We start from the raw sequence: 14347 nt of genomic DNA on the forward strand, positions 1-14347 counted from the left end.
AGTTGGGCTCTGAGGGAATTCCTGAATAGCTCATGTGGTCCGGCCTGTGTGTTCTAAAAATAAAGTGCATTTCTGCTTGACAAGTGGCTCATGAATTGTGCCCAGCCAGACTGAGGCACCCACCCCCAGCAGGATGTCACCGCAGGCCTTTCCAGGAAGTGGCCTGACCCCCGCGTACTGGGCAGTGACTGGGCACTGCTGTCTGTGGACTTTCTGGAAGCCTGGTGCAGGAGATGGGAGGGGCCTCTGTCGGCAGGGCTTTTTGTGAAGGGCTCTCCTACTGTGTACTACTACGGTAGCTACCACAGTGGTAGACCCAGCAGCAAAAACCCCGAGAACCAAGGGCGTCCTGAGCTCACAGCCCTGTGGGCAGCAGGGGCCAGCACTGGAGAGTCCACACCCAGGTCCCACCCAGTGCACAGCAGGAGCCCACCAGCTGGAGGCTTTGGGGTTTGAGGTGACTACACAGCCACGTAGAGCACCTTGCCCTTGGCCTCCAGCAGCTTCTCCACAGAGCCTGGAAGCCCCAGCAGAAGCGGAGCCACCTCTCCTCCCCAGGAGCCAGAGACCTCCAGCCTCATCCTGGCCTGAACCAGTGGGCTGCACCCCCAAACCTCCCAACAGGAAGGACCCCCAGAGACCTTTGCCTCTGAGAGAGCAGGGAAACTCTCCAGGCCCCACTCAGTCACCCAGGAACAGGTGCCAGAAGCACAGGAGGGACACCCAAAGTGTAAGCACAAACAGCCACAAGGTCCAGCACCCTGTGGAAGCACAGATAACCAGGACGGAAACAGAGCCAACAGGTCAGCTCTCATTCACAGAGTCCATCCCTCAGGCCCTGAGGGCTCCCTCTCTGGGCAGGAAATGGCCCCTGGTGACAGAAGGGGCTCAAATTTCACAGGGTTCAAGGAGGGCACTTCATCATTGGAGACTGAGGACCTGGGATTGGAGAGTCCTGAAACTAGTTGTGCAGGTTAAAATTCAACTCAGGAAGCAATTGTAAAAAGTTGGAAACTCCTGGTTACCTGGAGGAGGTAGGGGCTCAGATCCCACCCACTGCTCTTCTTCTTCCTCTGGGATTCCTTGTTTCCTGGAGTTTCACATTTACTTATTTCCCTCCTCCAGGATGAATGCACAATGGGGAAGGGTAATGTCTTACTTTCCCTCCCTCCTCTGCCCCAGGCCCTTCCCTTCTCCCCAGGGCTGTCTGGGGGATGTTCCCACCTTTCACAAAGTAGGGTGGCTCCTGGGAGCCCCAGCTCCACTGGCAGCCTCAGAGGGGGTCAAGGACCACCTGGGGCCTGGTGGGGCCTGTGCTGGCATTTCCTGGGAACCTCTGGAACTCAAAGGACAGCCCTGTAGCGGGCCTACTCCCTGCTGCATGGGGGCTTCCCGGTAGGAACCCAAAGGGCTCAGGGAGGGCCGGGGCACCCCACAGGCACTTTTCAGACGAAGGTGGTGCCTCTAGCATGTCTCAGACCGCTCAGGGCTGCAGGGCCTCCTTCCAGGGGAGGACTGTGCCCAGGTCTGGGTCCCTGGGCAGCCCTGGCCTCTGGGGTGCCAGTTTCGTCCACCCTAGTGGCCCCTGATGCCCAGAAGCTCCCCCAAGCCCCACCGAGGCCCAGACCTAGTTACTGCCAGGGGGTCTCAAGCTGTGGTTGGATACAATGTCTTATATCCAAGTACAATGTCCTCACCACAGTGGTGCCACCCATAGCAGGAACCAGAGCCACTAGCAGGCTGCCCGTTCCTGGCTGGGGCCCTCCTCAGGTGTGAGCGCTCAAGGCTGCTGATCCGACCTCACCCTCGCAGTTCACTCCTCTAGGTGAAGGACTGTGTGTCACAGCTGTGCCACCAGGAAAGACGCCTGCCCTGCCAATGAGGCCCGGCAAGGCCACCCAGCTCCTCCTGGGGCTCCAAGGCTGAGGCAAGCCACGTCACGGACTCCACTGTCCCTGCTCTCAGGGCAGGAGTCCTAAGCTCAGCAGGCTACAGACTGCTCCCCAGGTTGTCTCAGGACCCCCAGCACTTGAGACCCTCGACGCTGATGTCCAGGCTGCCCCAGTGGCCCTGGCCCAGCTCTGAGTGTGCAGAGACAAGGAGCACAGGTTGGTGTCCCCCAAAGCCACTCCAGGGTCCTGAGCACCTCACAGTCTGCTCACACCCCACCCCAATCTCTGAACTCCAGTCCTGCTGAGCCTCGCAGGCTGGCCTCCTCAGCCCTGGAGTCCCCTGGAGCAGCCCACTGCTTGGAATCCTCCCACACACTCCCTGGAGCCCCCTCCAGCCCTCCCTCTGGGGCCATGCTCAGTTATTGTCAGGGGACATCAGACAGTGTAGCTGGCTATAGCTACCACAGTGATGTTGCCCAGAGCAGAAACTGGGGCAGCTGTATGCCCCTCCACAGCCCCAAGCCTGGCAGCTGCCCCTCTGGGTCTTGGGCCCCCTCAAGGCCACTGACCTGACCTTGGACAGCGAAGGATAGGCCCCTCTAGCAGGAGGTCCAGATTCTACAGCAGAGGTAACTGTCCACATGTCCATGTGTGGCTGGAGGGGCAGAGCAGGGGCGAAGAAGAGAGAAACCCAGAGCCCCTGCATGGGGAGAGGGCCCAGGGCAGAGCCAGGACGGGGTCCTGCAGGGGACTGGCAGTGCGCCTGCCGCCAGCATGGCCAGATGGTGCCTGCAGCCCCCGGGTGATCTGGAACAGGCCACAGCAGGGCCAGGCCTGAGTGGAGAGGTGGCCAGGCCCAGGGCCCTGGAGAGCAGCAGGAGCTCAGAGGCCCACAGGCTGCTCCAGGGCTCACGGGCCCAACGGGCACTTGCCCTCCCCAGGCTCCACCCTCACCCCCACAGCAGGAAACCTAGGGTCAGGGCAGAGGCCGGGACCCAGGTGACCAGGTGGCCAGACACCCCGGCTACATCAGGCTTTGGGGAACAACCTGCAGGTGAACCCCTTCCTGCTATGATCTGGGCCTTATGGGGACTCAGGTCAGTTCTAGGGGATGTCCTCCGAGCCCCACCTACAGCTCACCATCCAGAGCACATCCTTCTGAGGGGCCCAGGGGAAATGGGCAGACAACCCCAGGCCCTGGGGACAGACCATATTGTTGTGGCCTCTGTCACTGTGTCTATGGAGTAGCAACTACCACAGTGATGTGACCCATATCCTAAAGCCATTGCCATTCACAAGGGCTGGGCTGGTCACCTCCACCGGTTCTCCCAATAGACTTAGGAGGCTACTGACTCCTCAGCAGCTGCTGTCCAGAGCTGGAGAGCCAGAGCAGGTTCCAGAACACGGTGGCTGAACACACCCAGCCCCTGGCTGGCACCCAGTGTCCAAGGCAGAAAAGGTTATGAATGCCCCGATTTCCCAGCCACATGTCCGCAGCCCAGAGGCCCTGTCTGGGGGCAGAGGGGCTCCACCCCACCCTGCAGGAGGACACAGGGACAGGAGTCACTCCTCACAGAGCTCCTGGGGAACCCTCAGAGTGTGAACAGGGAGGACTCTCACCTGGGGGGTCCTCAGGAGCCCAGCACTCTCTCCAGGGATGGCGTCTCTCCCTTCCCTCTCTTCTCTCCCCATGTCCCCTTCCACAGAACGGTGGGGACACCATCCAGGAGGGTGGCATGTGGGCACGGGGCGCCTAGGTGATCTGCTACGAGGCTGTGTCATGGTGCACTGTGAAGTGCTACCTGTGTTTGACCACGTGGGCTCCCAGGTGCAGGCTGCAGAGGAAACACCTGCCGACCTGCCGTCCTCGCTGAGAGGACCCAAGGCTAAGGAACCGGCCACCTCCCCACCACCCTGGGTCTGCCTGGCCCCAGGTGGCCCACGCCTGTTGCTCACATCCCCCCTCCAATGAGCCAGTCTACCCAGCCCTACTCATGTGAGACCCTTCCTTACTGCTCACCAAGAAAGGCCTGACGTCCTGAACAGATTCTGAGCAGCCCTGAATCACAGTGGATAGAGCTGGGACTACCCCAGTGAGAAGAGCTCTGCCCAGAACTGCCCACGGCAGCTGGGCAGCACAACCCACACCCGCCCTAAAGGGTCTGGGGCCTCCAACAACACTCAGTTGAGTCCAGGTGCTCAACTGAGGTCACCCAATCCGGCTCCCACCCCACACCTTCACACCTGCCCCATGGCTGCAATTACAGGGGGTCTGCCTCCTGCCCCCCTGTTGAGAGCCACAGCCAGAGGGGCCCCAGCAAACCTCAAGCTGATTGGCTCACAATGACTACAGCAAACTTCCAGCTGCCAGTTGATTGGCTCCTCTGTGATGATGCTCATTGGGCTGTTTCCCCGCCCTTTCAGACCACGGAGCTGCTCATTGGGGGACTCTTTTGACTCTGCCCACGTGACCCAGCCAATCAGCCTCAAGAGCAGGAGGAGTGGGCGGTTGAGAGGTTCCCCAGAAGCCTGTGGTGGCAGTTGGGCTCTGAGGGAATTCCTGAATAGCTCATGTGGTCCGGCCTCTGTGTTCTAAAAATAAAGTTCGTTTCTGCTTGACAAGTGGCTCCTGAATTGTGCCCAGCCAGACTGAGGCACCCACCCCCAGCAGGATGTCACCGCAGGCCTTTCCAGGAAGTGGCCTCACCGCCTTGTACTGGGCAGTGACTAGGCACTGCTGTCTGTGGACTTTCTGGAAGCATGGCGCAGGAGATGGGAGGGGCCCTGTTGGCAGGGCTTTTTGTGAAGGGCTCTCCTACTGTGTTACTACTACGAAAATAGTATTTGGTATTCCTATAGATACCACAGTGGTAGACTCAACAGCAAAAAGCCGGAGAACCAAGGGCGTCCTGAGCTCACAGCCCTGTGGGCAGCAGGGGCCAGCACTGGAGAGTCCACACCCAGGTCCTTACCCACACTGATGAAAACAATGACTAAAAGAGGATTTGGTACCAGGAATAGGGTCATTGCTGTGACTAACCTGATCATGTGGTACAGAGGTCTTTGGAGCTGGTTTGTTGAGGGAGGAATTCTGGAAACGTTAGTGATACAAGCTGGAAAAACTTCAGAATGTTGTAAGCAGAGTTTAATGGGCAATTCTGGTGGGAGCCCAAAGACCAGATAACAATAGGACTGCAGACAGTAAAGACAAGGTTCAAGAGGTTTCAGAGGAAAAGGAATATTCTCTTAAAAGTTGAAGGAGAGACAACCATGTTATAATCTGGAAAAGAAGTTGACTTATATTTTCCCCTGCCCTGAGACTTAAAGGTGATGATCTAGTGGAGAATTTTCAAGGTAAAAAATTCAAGCAATGGCAAGAATACTTTTAGCAGCTTTTAGCCAAGTTTACTGTGATAATAAGGAGCTGAAAGATATTTTTTAAAACGTGTAGTTTGGCTAGTACAATGGGGGCTAAGGAAGTTGTGGTAGTTAAAGAGATTGTAGCCATGAAAGTGATGTTAATACTTTACCCATAGACATTAGAAAAGATGGCTTGAGGGCATCTCAAGATCACACCATCTCTGGCTCAAGGGAGTTAAAAGTAAAGATTCCTTTGAGAAGAGACTAGTGAGGCTCCCTGCTTGCACAGGTAGTGGGAGGGAGCCTAGGAAGTTATTTCCCATGCTCAGCCACCTACACTCAGGGAAATCTGCTGCCATGGCCCCTGGAGACTTAGCTTCTGCTCACGATAGTGGCAGACCTTGGCATCAACCATGTGGTTCTGGTTCTGCAGGATGGCAGGATGCTGGAGGGGGGTCATTAAGGCTTTCACTGAGGTGTCAAAGGAAGGCCTAGGAGGCCAGGCATAGTGCCCAGGGTCAGAGTCCCTGTGGGCAGCCTCCTAGAGTGTGATGTGTGGAGATGTGAGCAGGAAGCTAAAGCTGCAGTAGAGACCTCCAAGATTAAGAAATTCCAGGGCTTGGGAAAGCTGCAGGAGTTGAACAGAGACAAGGCAGGAGAGAGGCCCCTTGGGCTGCAACCAGCAAAGCCATGGGGCCAAGCTACCCAAGCCCTTTGGACACATCATCATCATGCCTTGTGCCAGATGCTGGACGGGGAGCTCCAGGACTTGTTGGCCCCGATGGATTTCAGTCTTGCCTTGGTCACAGACCTTCTTTCTGTGCCCCTATTTCTCTTTATGAAATGGAAATGTTGACTCTGTGCCTTTATATATATTTGTTCCAAATAACTGGCTTTTGATATCTTCAGGAGCTTTCACTGAGAGTTTTCCTTGAATCTCAGAGGAGAGATTGGACTTGGAATTTGGGACAATGTTTAACTGTTGAGACTGTGGGGTTCTTGGAAATGGAGTACATTAGGAAATGGACTCTGGGGGCCAGGTCGGGAAATGTGGTGTCCCCCCAAACCTCACCTATGAGACGTTACAAGAACACTGAAGTGAAATGATTAGGTTAGGGGAGTGTTAACCTAGTTGGTGCACTGATCCACTGACATGGATTAACTGGGTGGTGACTGCAGGCAGTATGGTGTGGCTGGAGGAATAGGTCCCTGGGTGTGCCTTTGGGTCACACTTTGTCCCTGTTGAGCAGGAGTTCTTTCTGCTTCCTGGTGGCCACTCCCTTCTGCCAAGACATTCTGCGTCATCTCAAGCCCAGAGCTGCGGTGTTGGTGGTCTATGGACTAAGACCTCTGAAACCATGAGCAAATAAACTTTCCTGCTTTAAAATTGTCCTTGCCAGGTTGGTTTGTTTTGTTTTCTTTTTTAATCACAGAAGCAAAAAGGCTGACTACAACACTCTGCAGAGGCAAAATGTAGAGTTGTGTTGTTTTTCTTTTTTAAACTAATTTATTTTTTCATAATATATATGTATACATTTTTGTCCAATGCCCACATTGAACCAATTAATAGATGCATACTTATTCTTTGTGATAAGACACTTAAATTCTACTCTCTTAGAGAGTTTCAAGGACATGTTACATGCCGGGTGCTGTGGCACATGCCTGAAATCCCAGCAGTTTAGGGGGATAAGGCCAGAGAATCACAAGTTCAAGGCCAGGCTCAGCAATTTAGAGAGACTCTAAGCAACTTAGGGAGACTCTGTCTCAATATAAAAAATAAAAAGGGCTGGGGATGTGGTTTACTGGTTGAGCAACTCTGAGTTCAATCCCTGTGTCCCTGGTCCTACTAAAAGGTCACCTCCTGTCTTCATCATCCTGTGTCCCTGGTCCTAGACCTCAGTCACCTCCTGTCTTCATCCTCCTGTGTCCCTGTTCCTAGACCTAAGTCACCTCCTGTCTTCATCCTGCTGTGTCCCTGTTCCTAGACCTAAGTCACCTCCTGTCCTCATCCTCCTGTGTCCCTGTTCCCAGTCCTCAGTCACCTCCTGTCTTCATCATGTTGTATCCCTGTTCCTAGTCCTCAGTCACCTCCTGTCTTCATCCTCCTGTGTCCCTGTTCCTAGACCTAAGTCACCTCCTGTCCTCATCCTCCTGTGTCCCTGTTCCTAGTCCTCAGTCACCTCCTGTCTTCATCCTCCTGTGTCCCGGTTCCTAGTCCTCAGTCACCTCCTGTCCTCATCCTCCTGTGTCCCTGTTCCTAGTCCTCAGTCACCTCCTGTCTTCATCCTCCTGTGTCCCTGTTCCTAGTCCTCAGTCACCTCCTGTCTTCATCCTCCTGTGTCCCGGTTCCTAGTCCTCAGTCACCTCCTGTCCTCATCCTCCTGTGTCCCTGTTCCTAGTCCTCAGTCACCTCCTGTCTTCATCCTCCTGTGTCCCTGTTCCTAGTCCTCAGTCACCTCCTGTCTTCATCCTCCTGTGTCCCTGTGTCTAGTCCTCAGTCACCTCCTGTCCTCATCCTCCTGTGTCCCTGTTCATAGTCCTCAGTCACCTCCTGTCTTCATCCTCCTGTGTCCCTGTGTCTAGTCCTCAGTCACCTCCTGTCCTCATCCTCCTGTGTCCCTGTTCCTAGTCCTCAGTCACCTCCTGTCTTCATCCTCCTGTGTCCCTGTGTCTAGTCCTCAGTCACTTGCTGTCCTCATCCTCCTGTGTCCCTGTTAGTAGTCCTCAGTCACCTCCTGTCTTCATCCTCCTGTGTCCCTGTTCCTAGACCTCAGTCACCTCCTGTCTTCATCCTCCTGTGTCCCTGTTCCTAGTCCTCAGTCACCTCCTGTCTTCATCCTCCTGTGTCCCTGTGTCTAGTCCTCAGTCACCTCCTGTCCTCATCCCCCTTGTCCCTGTTCCTAGTCCTCAGTCACCTCCTGTCTTCATCCTCCTGTGTCCCTGTTCCTAGTCCTCAGTCACCTCCTGTCTTCATCCTCCTGTGTCCCTGTTCCTAGACCTCAGTCACCTCCTGTCTTCATCCTCCTGTGTCCCTGTTCCTAGTCCTCAGTCACCTCCTGTCTTCATCCTCCTGTGTCCCTGGTCCTAATCCTCAGTCACCTCCTGTCTTCATCCTCCTGTGTCCCTGTTCCTAGTCCTCAGTCACCTCCTGTCCTCATCCTCCTGTGTCCCTGTTCCTAGACCTCAGTCACCTCCTGTCTTCATCCTCCTGTGTCCCTGTTCCTAGACCTCAGTCACCTCCTGTCCTCATCCTCCTGTATCCCTATTCCTAGACCTCAGTCACCTCCTGTCTTCATCCTCCTGTGTCCCTGTTCCTAGTCCTCAGTCACCTCCTGTCTTCATCCTCCTGTGTCCCTGTGTCTAGTCCTCAGTCACCTCCTGTCCTCATCCTCCTGTGTCCCTGTTCCTAGTCCTCAGTCACCTCCTGTCTTCATCCTCCTGTGTCCCTGTTCCTAGTCCTCAGTCACCTCCTGTCTTCATCCTCCTGTGTCCCTGTTCCTAGTCCTCAGTCACCTCCAGTCTTCATCCACCTGTGTCCCTGTTCCTAGACCTCAGTCACCTCCTGTCTTCATCCTCCTGTGTCCCTGTTCCTAGTCCTCAGTCACCTCCTATCTTCATCCTCCTGTGTCCCTGTTCCTAGTCCTCAGTCACCTCCTGTCTTCTTCCTCCTGTGTCCGTGTTCCTCATCCTCAGTCACCTCCTGTCTTCATCCTCCTGTGTCCCTGTTCCTAGTCCTCAGTCACCTCCTGTCTTCATCCTCCTGTGTCCCTGTTCCTAGTCCTCAGTCACCTCCTGTCTTCATCCTCCTGTGTCCCTGTTCCTAGACCTCAGTCACCTCCTGTCTTCATCCTCCTGTGTCCCTGTTCCTAGTCCTCAGTCACCTCCTGTCTTCTTCCTCCTGTGTCCGTGTTCCTCATCCTCAGTCACCTCCTGTCTTCATCCTCCTGTGTCCCTGTTCCTAGTCCTCAGTCACCTCCTGTCCTCATCCTCCTGTGTCCCTGGTCCTAGTCCTCAGTCACCTCCTGTCTTCACCCTCCTGTGTCACTGTTCCTAGTCCTCAGTCACCTCCTGTCTTCATCCTCCTGTGTCCCTGGTCCTAGTCCTCAGTCACCTCCTGTCTTCATCCACCTGTGTCCCTGTTCCTAGTCCTCAGTCACCTCCTGTCTGCATCCTGTTGTGCCCCTGTTCCTCGTCCTCAGTCACCTCCTGTCTACATCCTCCTGTGTCCCTGGTCCTAGTCCTCAGTCACCTCCTGTCTTCATCCTCCTGTGTCTCTGTTCCTAGTCCTCAGTCACCTCCAGTCTTCATCCTCCTGTGTCGCTGTTCCTAGTCCTCAGTCACCTCCTGTCTTCATCCTCCTGTGTCCCTGTTCCTAGTCCTCAGTCACTTCCTGTCTTCATCCTCCTGTGTCCCTGTTCCTAGTCCTCAGTCACCTCCTGTCTACATCCTCCTGTGTCGCTGTTCCTAGTCCTCAGTCACCTCCTGTCTACATCCTCCTGTGTCCCTGTTCCTAGTCCTCAGTCACCTCCTGTCTTCATCCTCCTGTGTCCCTGTTCCTAGTCCTCAGTCACCTCCTGTCTTCATCCTCCTGTGTCCCTGTTCCTAGTCCTCAGTCACCTCCAGTCTTCATCCTCCTGTGTCGCTGTTCCTAGTCCTCAGTCACCTCCTGTCTACATCCTCCTGTGTCCCTGGTCCTAGTCCTCAGTCACCTCCTGTCTTCATCCTCCTGTGTCTCTGTTCCTAGTCCTCAGTCACCTCCTGTCTTCATCCTCCTGTGTCCTTGTTCCTAGTCCTCAGTCACCTCCTGTCTTCATCCTTCTGTGTCCCTGGTCCTAGTCCTCAGTCACCTCCTGTCTTCATCCTCCTGTGTCCCTGGTCCTAATCCTCAGTCACCTCCTGTCTTCATCCTCCTGTGTCCCTGTTCCTAGTCCTCAGTCACCTCCTGTCCTCATCCTCCTGTGTCGCTGTTCCTAGTCCTCAGTCACCTCCTGTCTTCATCCTCCTGTGTCCCTGATCCTAGTCCTCAGTCACTTCCTGTCTTCATCCTCCTGTGTCCCTGTTCCTAGTCCTCAGTCACCTCCTGTTTTCATCCTCCTGTGTCCCTGGTCCTAGTCCTCAGTCACCTCCTATCTTCCTCCTCCTGTGTCCCTGTTCCTAGACCTCAGTCACTTCCTGTCTTCATCCTCCTGTGTCCCTGTTCCTAGTCCTCAGTCACCTCCTATCTTCATCCTCCTGTGTCCCTGTTCCTAGTCCTCAGTCACCTCCTATCTTCATCCACCTGGGTCCCTGTTCCTAGTCCTCAGTCACCTCCTGTCTGCATCCTGCTGTGCCCCTGTTCCTTGTCCTCAGTCACCTCCTGTCTACATCCTCCTGGGTCCCTATTTCTAGTCCTCAGTCACCTCCTGTCTTCATCCTCCTGTGTCCCTGTACCTAGTCCTCAGTCATCTCCTATCTTCATCCTCCTGTGTCACTGTTCTTAGTCCTCAGTCTCCTCCTATCTTCATCCTCCTGTGTCCCTGTTCCTAGTCCTCAGTCACCTCCTGTCTTCATTCTCCTGTGTCCCTGTTCACTTTCCTTTCATGGCCCTCCTCTGCACCTGGCCCTCCCTGCACCTGGCCCTTACCTGCACCTACACCTCACCTGTGCCGGGTCCAGATTCCACTGGGACTGGATTTGTACCAAGAGCACAGTGCATACAGGATGGGAAGGTCCTCTGGGAGTAAGAACCAGTGAGACCTCTGGTCACAAGGGTGGCCAATTCCAGATAGACTTTAGAGAAGGCCCAAGTCCGGGGGCATGAACACAGCCAGTGAGTGCCACTCAGCCGAGGCAGCACTCCAGAGCTGTGTCCTGGGAGACCAAGCCTGTGGTGCCTTCACAGGCACCTCCAGACACCAGGAGCATGTCTCAGATCCAGAGTCCTGGGTCAGCCACCACAGAGGTGGCCCCCGACCTCGCCCACCTCAGGCTTTCTTGGGTAGAGGCACCTGCTCCCTGAAGGAGTGAAAGAGTCCCAGAGTGACCCACCCAGATGTGGGGGGCATTTATCCACCAGGAAGCAGCACAAAGGGTGGTTCCTTGGGGGGAGACCCTGGCCTGCAGTGGAGCCCAGGACACCACTAAGCAGGTTTTTGGCCACCTGCAAGGACAGGTCTTCCCAGTGCTCCCAGAAGGACACCATGGGGCACTGGCTGCCCAGGCCACTCTGAGGTCCCAGGTCCCCTACTGCTGCTGGCTGGCAGTGGGACTGCAACTGGAGCTGCAAACTGTGACATTACCTGATCTCAGTGTCCACCAAAACCCCCATGGGAGGCCAGAGCCCAGCGCTCCCTTCTGGCACCATGCCAGGGTTCTGCACGGGCCACTCACCGTGGGGGCAGTGGTCATGCAGTGGTGTAGCCTGCGATCCCCCAGTGGCAGCGGTGGCCAAAGCAAGCCCCAACGCCAGCTCCCCCAGACCCAGCAGGCCTCACCACCAGGCTCCTGCCCCAAGCCCACCAAGGTGGTGCGGCAGCTCCACTGCACCCACCCAGACTGTCACAGAGAGCTCAGTCCTTGTCCCGGATGCCAATTCATGCTGATTTAATAACAAGGACATGGTTTTCAGGAAAAGGAAAGGGAGGAGCAAAGGAGAAGGGCAGAGGACTCAGTCCCAGAGGCTGAGGTTCTGCCCCTCAGGGAAGCCAAGGGCTTTAAGGAGCCCTTCAAGGCTACAGGCCAGCTGTGCCCTGCAGGGTCCCAGCTGTGCCCTGAGGTGAGTTGCAATTCACTTCTTAGACCCTCAGCAGACACCTCCTTCCTGAGGTGGGGTGTCCAAGGACAATCACCTAGGGGGACAAAAGACAACACAGTCCCCCATCTCCTTAGGGAGGGGAGAGGGGAGAAGAGAGAAAAAAAACTGCCATTTTAACCCTCAAAACAACAAGGGCTGTATTCAAAAGGGGAAGTGGACCACTGTCACAGAGTGCTGGTGCCCGGCCGGCTGCCCAGCAGGCTCCCCACTTGGGATTGGTGAATCAGGGCGCCACAGCTGGACACTCCAAGATGCCCTCTGGAAGCCCAGGAACCCCTGTCTGCAGCAGCCTCCAGGAAGGGGGTGGCCCCTTGCACTGGCTCTGCCCAGCCCCTGGTCACGGCCTGCCTGTCGGCAAGAGCAGATACCCCACCCTCATCCTAGGCCCACACTGTGCACCCCACCCCACACCCACACACCATCCACCACACTCGACTCACCAGGGGAACCCAACCAAGCTGCCAGCTCCACACTCCAAGACACAGATGCTTCCAGAGATCCTGTCTTCCTCCCTAGGACCCCCCAGTGCAGTCCTTGGGGACCTGGAGGGACACACTCTGCATCAAGACAGCCCTGTGGGGCAGCCCCACACCTTCACACCTTCCTCATGTCTGCAGATACAGGGGGGCCTGCCTCCTGCCCACCCTCAGCAGCATGTCATCACAGGCCTTTCCAGGAAGTGGCCTGACCCCCATGTACTGGACACTGACTGGGCACTGCTGTCTTTGGACTTGCTGGAAGCCTGGCCCAGGAGTTGGGAGGGGCCTCGGTTGGCAGGGCTTTTTGTGAAGGGCTCTCCTACTGTGTACAGCTACTATGATGAACTTACTGGGATTTTCTATAGCTACCACAGTGGTAGACCCAGCAGCAAAAACCCTGAGAACCAAGGGCGTCCTGAGCTCACAGCCCTGTGGGCAACAGGGGCCAGCACTGGAGAGTCCACACCTAGGTCCCAGCATTTCTGCCCACCAGCTGGAGGCTTTGGGGTTTGAGGTGACTGCACAGCCACATAGAGCACCTTGCCCTTGGCCTCCAGCAGCTTCTCCACAGAGCCCGGCAGCCCCAGCAAAAGCCGAGCCAGCTCTCCAACCCAGGAGCCAGAGGCCTCCAGCCTCATCCTGGCCTGAACCAGTGGGCTACACCCCCAAACCTCCCAACAGGAAGGACCCCCAGAGACCTTTGCCTCTGAGAGAGCAGGGTAACTCTCCAGGCCCCACTCAGTCACCCAGGAACAGGTGCGAGAAGCACAGGAGGGACACCCAAAGTGTAAGCACAAACAGCCACAAGGTCCAGCACCCTGTGGAAGCACAGATAACCAGGACGGAAACAGAGCCAACAGGTCAGCTCTCACTCACAGAGTCAATCCCTCAGGCCCTGAGTGCTCCCTCTCTGGGCAGGAAAGGCCCCTGGTGACAGAAGGGGCTCAAATTTCACAGGGTTCAAGGAGGGCACTTAGTCATTGGAGACTGAGGACCTGGAATTGGACAGTCCTGAAACTAGTTGTGCAGGTTAAAATTTAACTCAGGAAGCAATTGTAAAACGTTGGAAACTCCTTGTTACCAGGAGGAGGTAGGGGCCCAGATCCCACCCACTGCTCTTCTTCTTCCTCTGGGATTCCTTGTTTCCTGGAGTTTCACATTTACTTATTTCCCTCCTTCCAGGAGAATGCACAATGGGGAAAGTTAATGTCTTACTTTCCCTCCCTCCTCTGCCCCAGGCCCTTCCCTTCTCCCCAGGGCTGTCTGGGGGATGTTCCCACCTTTCACAAAATAGGGTGTCTCCCGGGAGCCCCAGCTCCACTGGCAGCCTCAGAGGGGGTCACAGACCACCTGGGGCCTGGAGGGGCCTGTGCTGGCCTTTCCTGGGAGCCTCGGGAAGCCACAGGACAGCCCTAGAGCCGGCCTACTCCCTGCTGCATGGGGGCTTCCCGGTAGGCACCCAGAGGGCTCAGGGAGGGCCGGGGCACCCCACCCGCACTGACCAGACATAGGTGGTGCCTCTGGCCTGTCTAAGACACTCAGGGCTGCAGGGCCTCCTTCCAGGGGAGGACTGTGCCCAGGTCTGTGTCCCTGGGCAGCCCTGGCCTCTGCGATGTCGGTTTCGTCCACCCCAGTGTCCCCTGATGCACAGAAGCTCCCCCAAACCCACCCAGGCCCAGACCTAGTTACTGCCAGGGGGTCTCAGGCTGTGGTTGGATACAATGTCTTATATCCAAGTACAATGTCCTCACCACAGTGGTGCCACCCATAGCAGGAACCAGAGCCACTAGACATGTCCCCGACCCTGGCCTGGGGCTCACCTC

At 56.0% G+C, this 14347-nt stretch overlaps 1 protein-coding gene across 1 annotated transcript in view; it reads right to left on the bottom strand.

The window, feature by feature from the left end:
* LOC144255319 (disintegrin and metalloproteinase domain-containing protein 21-like) overlaps positions 1-13162 on the bottom strand; it is a 37610-nt gene extending 24448 nt beyond the window's left edge. The window contains exon 1 of the mRNA XM_077799699.1: positions 13015-13162. Coding sequence (XP_077655825.1) covers positions 13015-13162 — 148 coding nt within the window. The remainder of the gene's footprint in view (positions 1-13014) is intronic.
* Positions 13163-14347: the final 1185 nt, after the last annotated feature.

Source organism: Urocitellus parryii, chromosome 6 (assembly GCF_045843805.1).
Source record: "Urocitellus parryii isolate mUroPar1 chromosome 6, mUroPar1.hap1, whole genome shotgun sequence".
Classification (NCBI taxonomy): domain Eukaryota; kingdom Metazoa; phylum Chordata; class Mammalia; order Rodentia; family Sciuridae; genus Urocitellus; species Urocitellus parryii.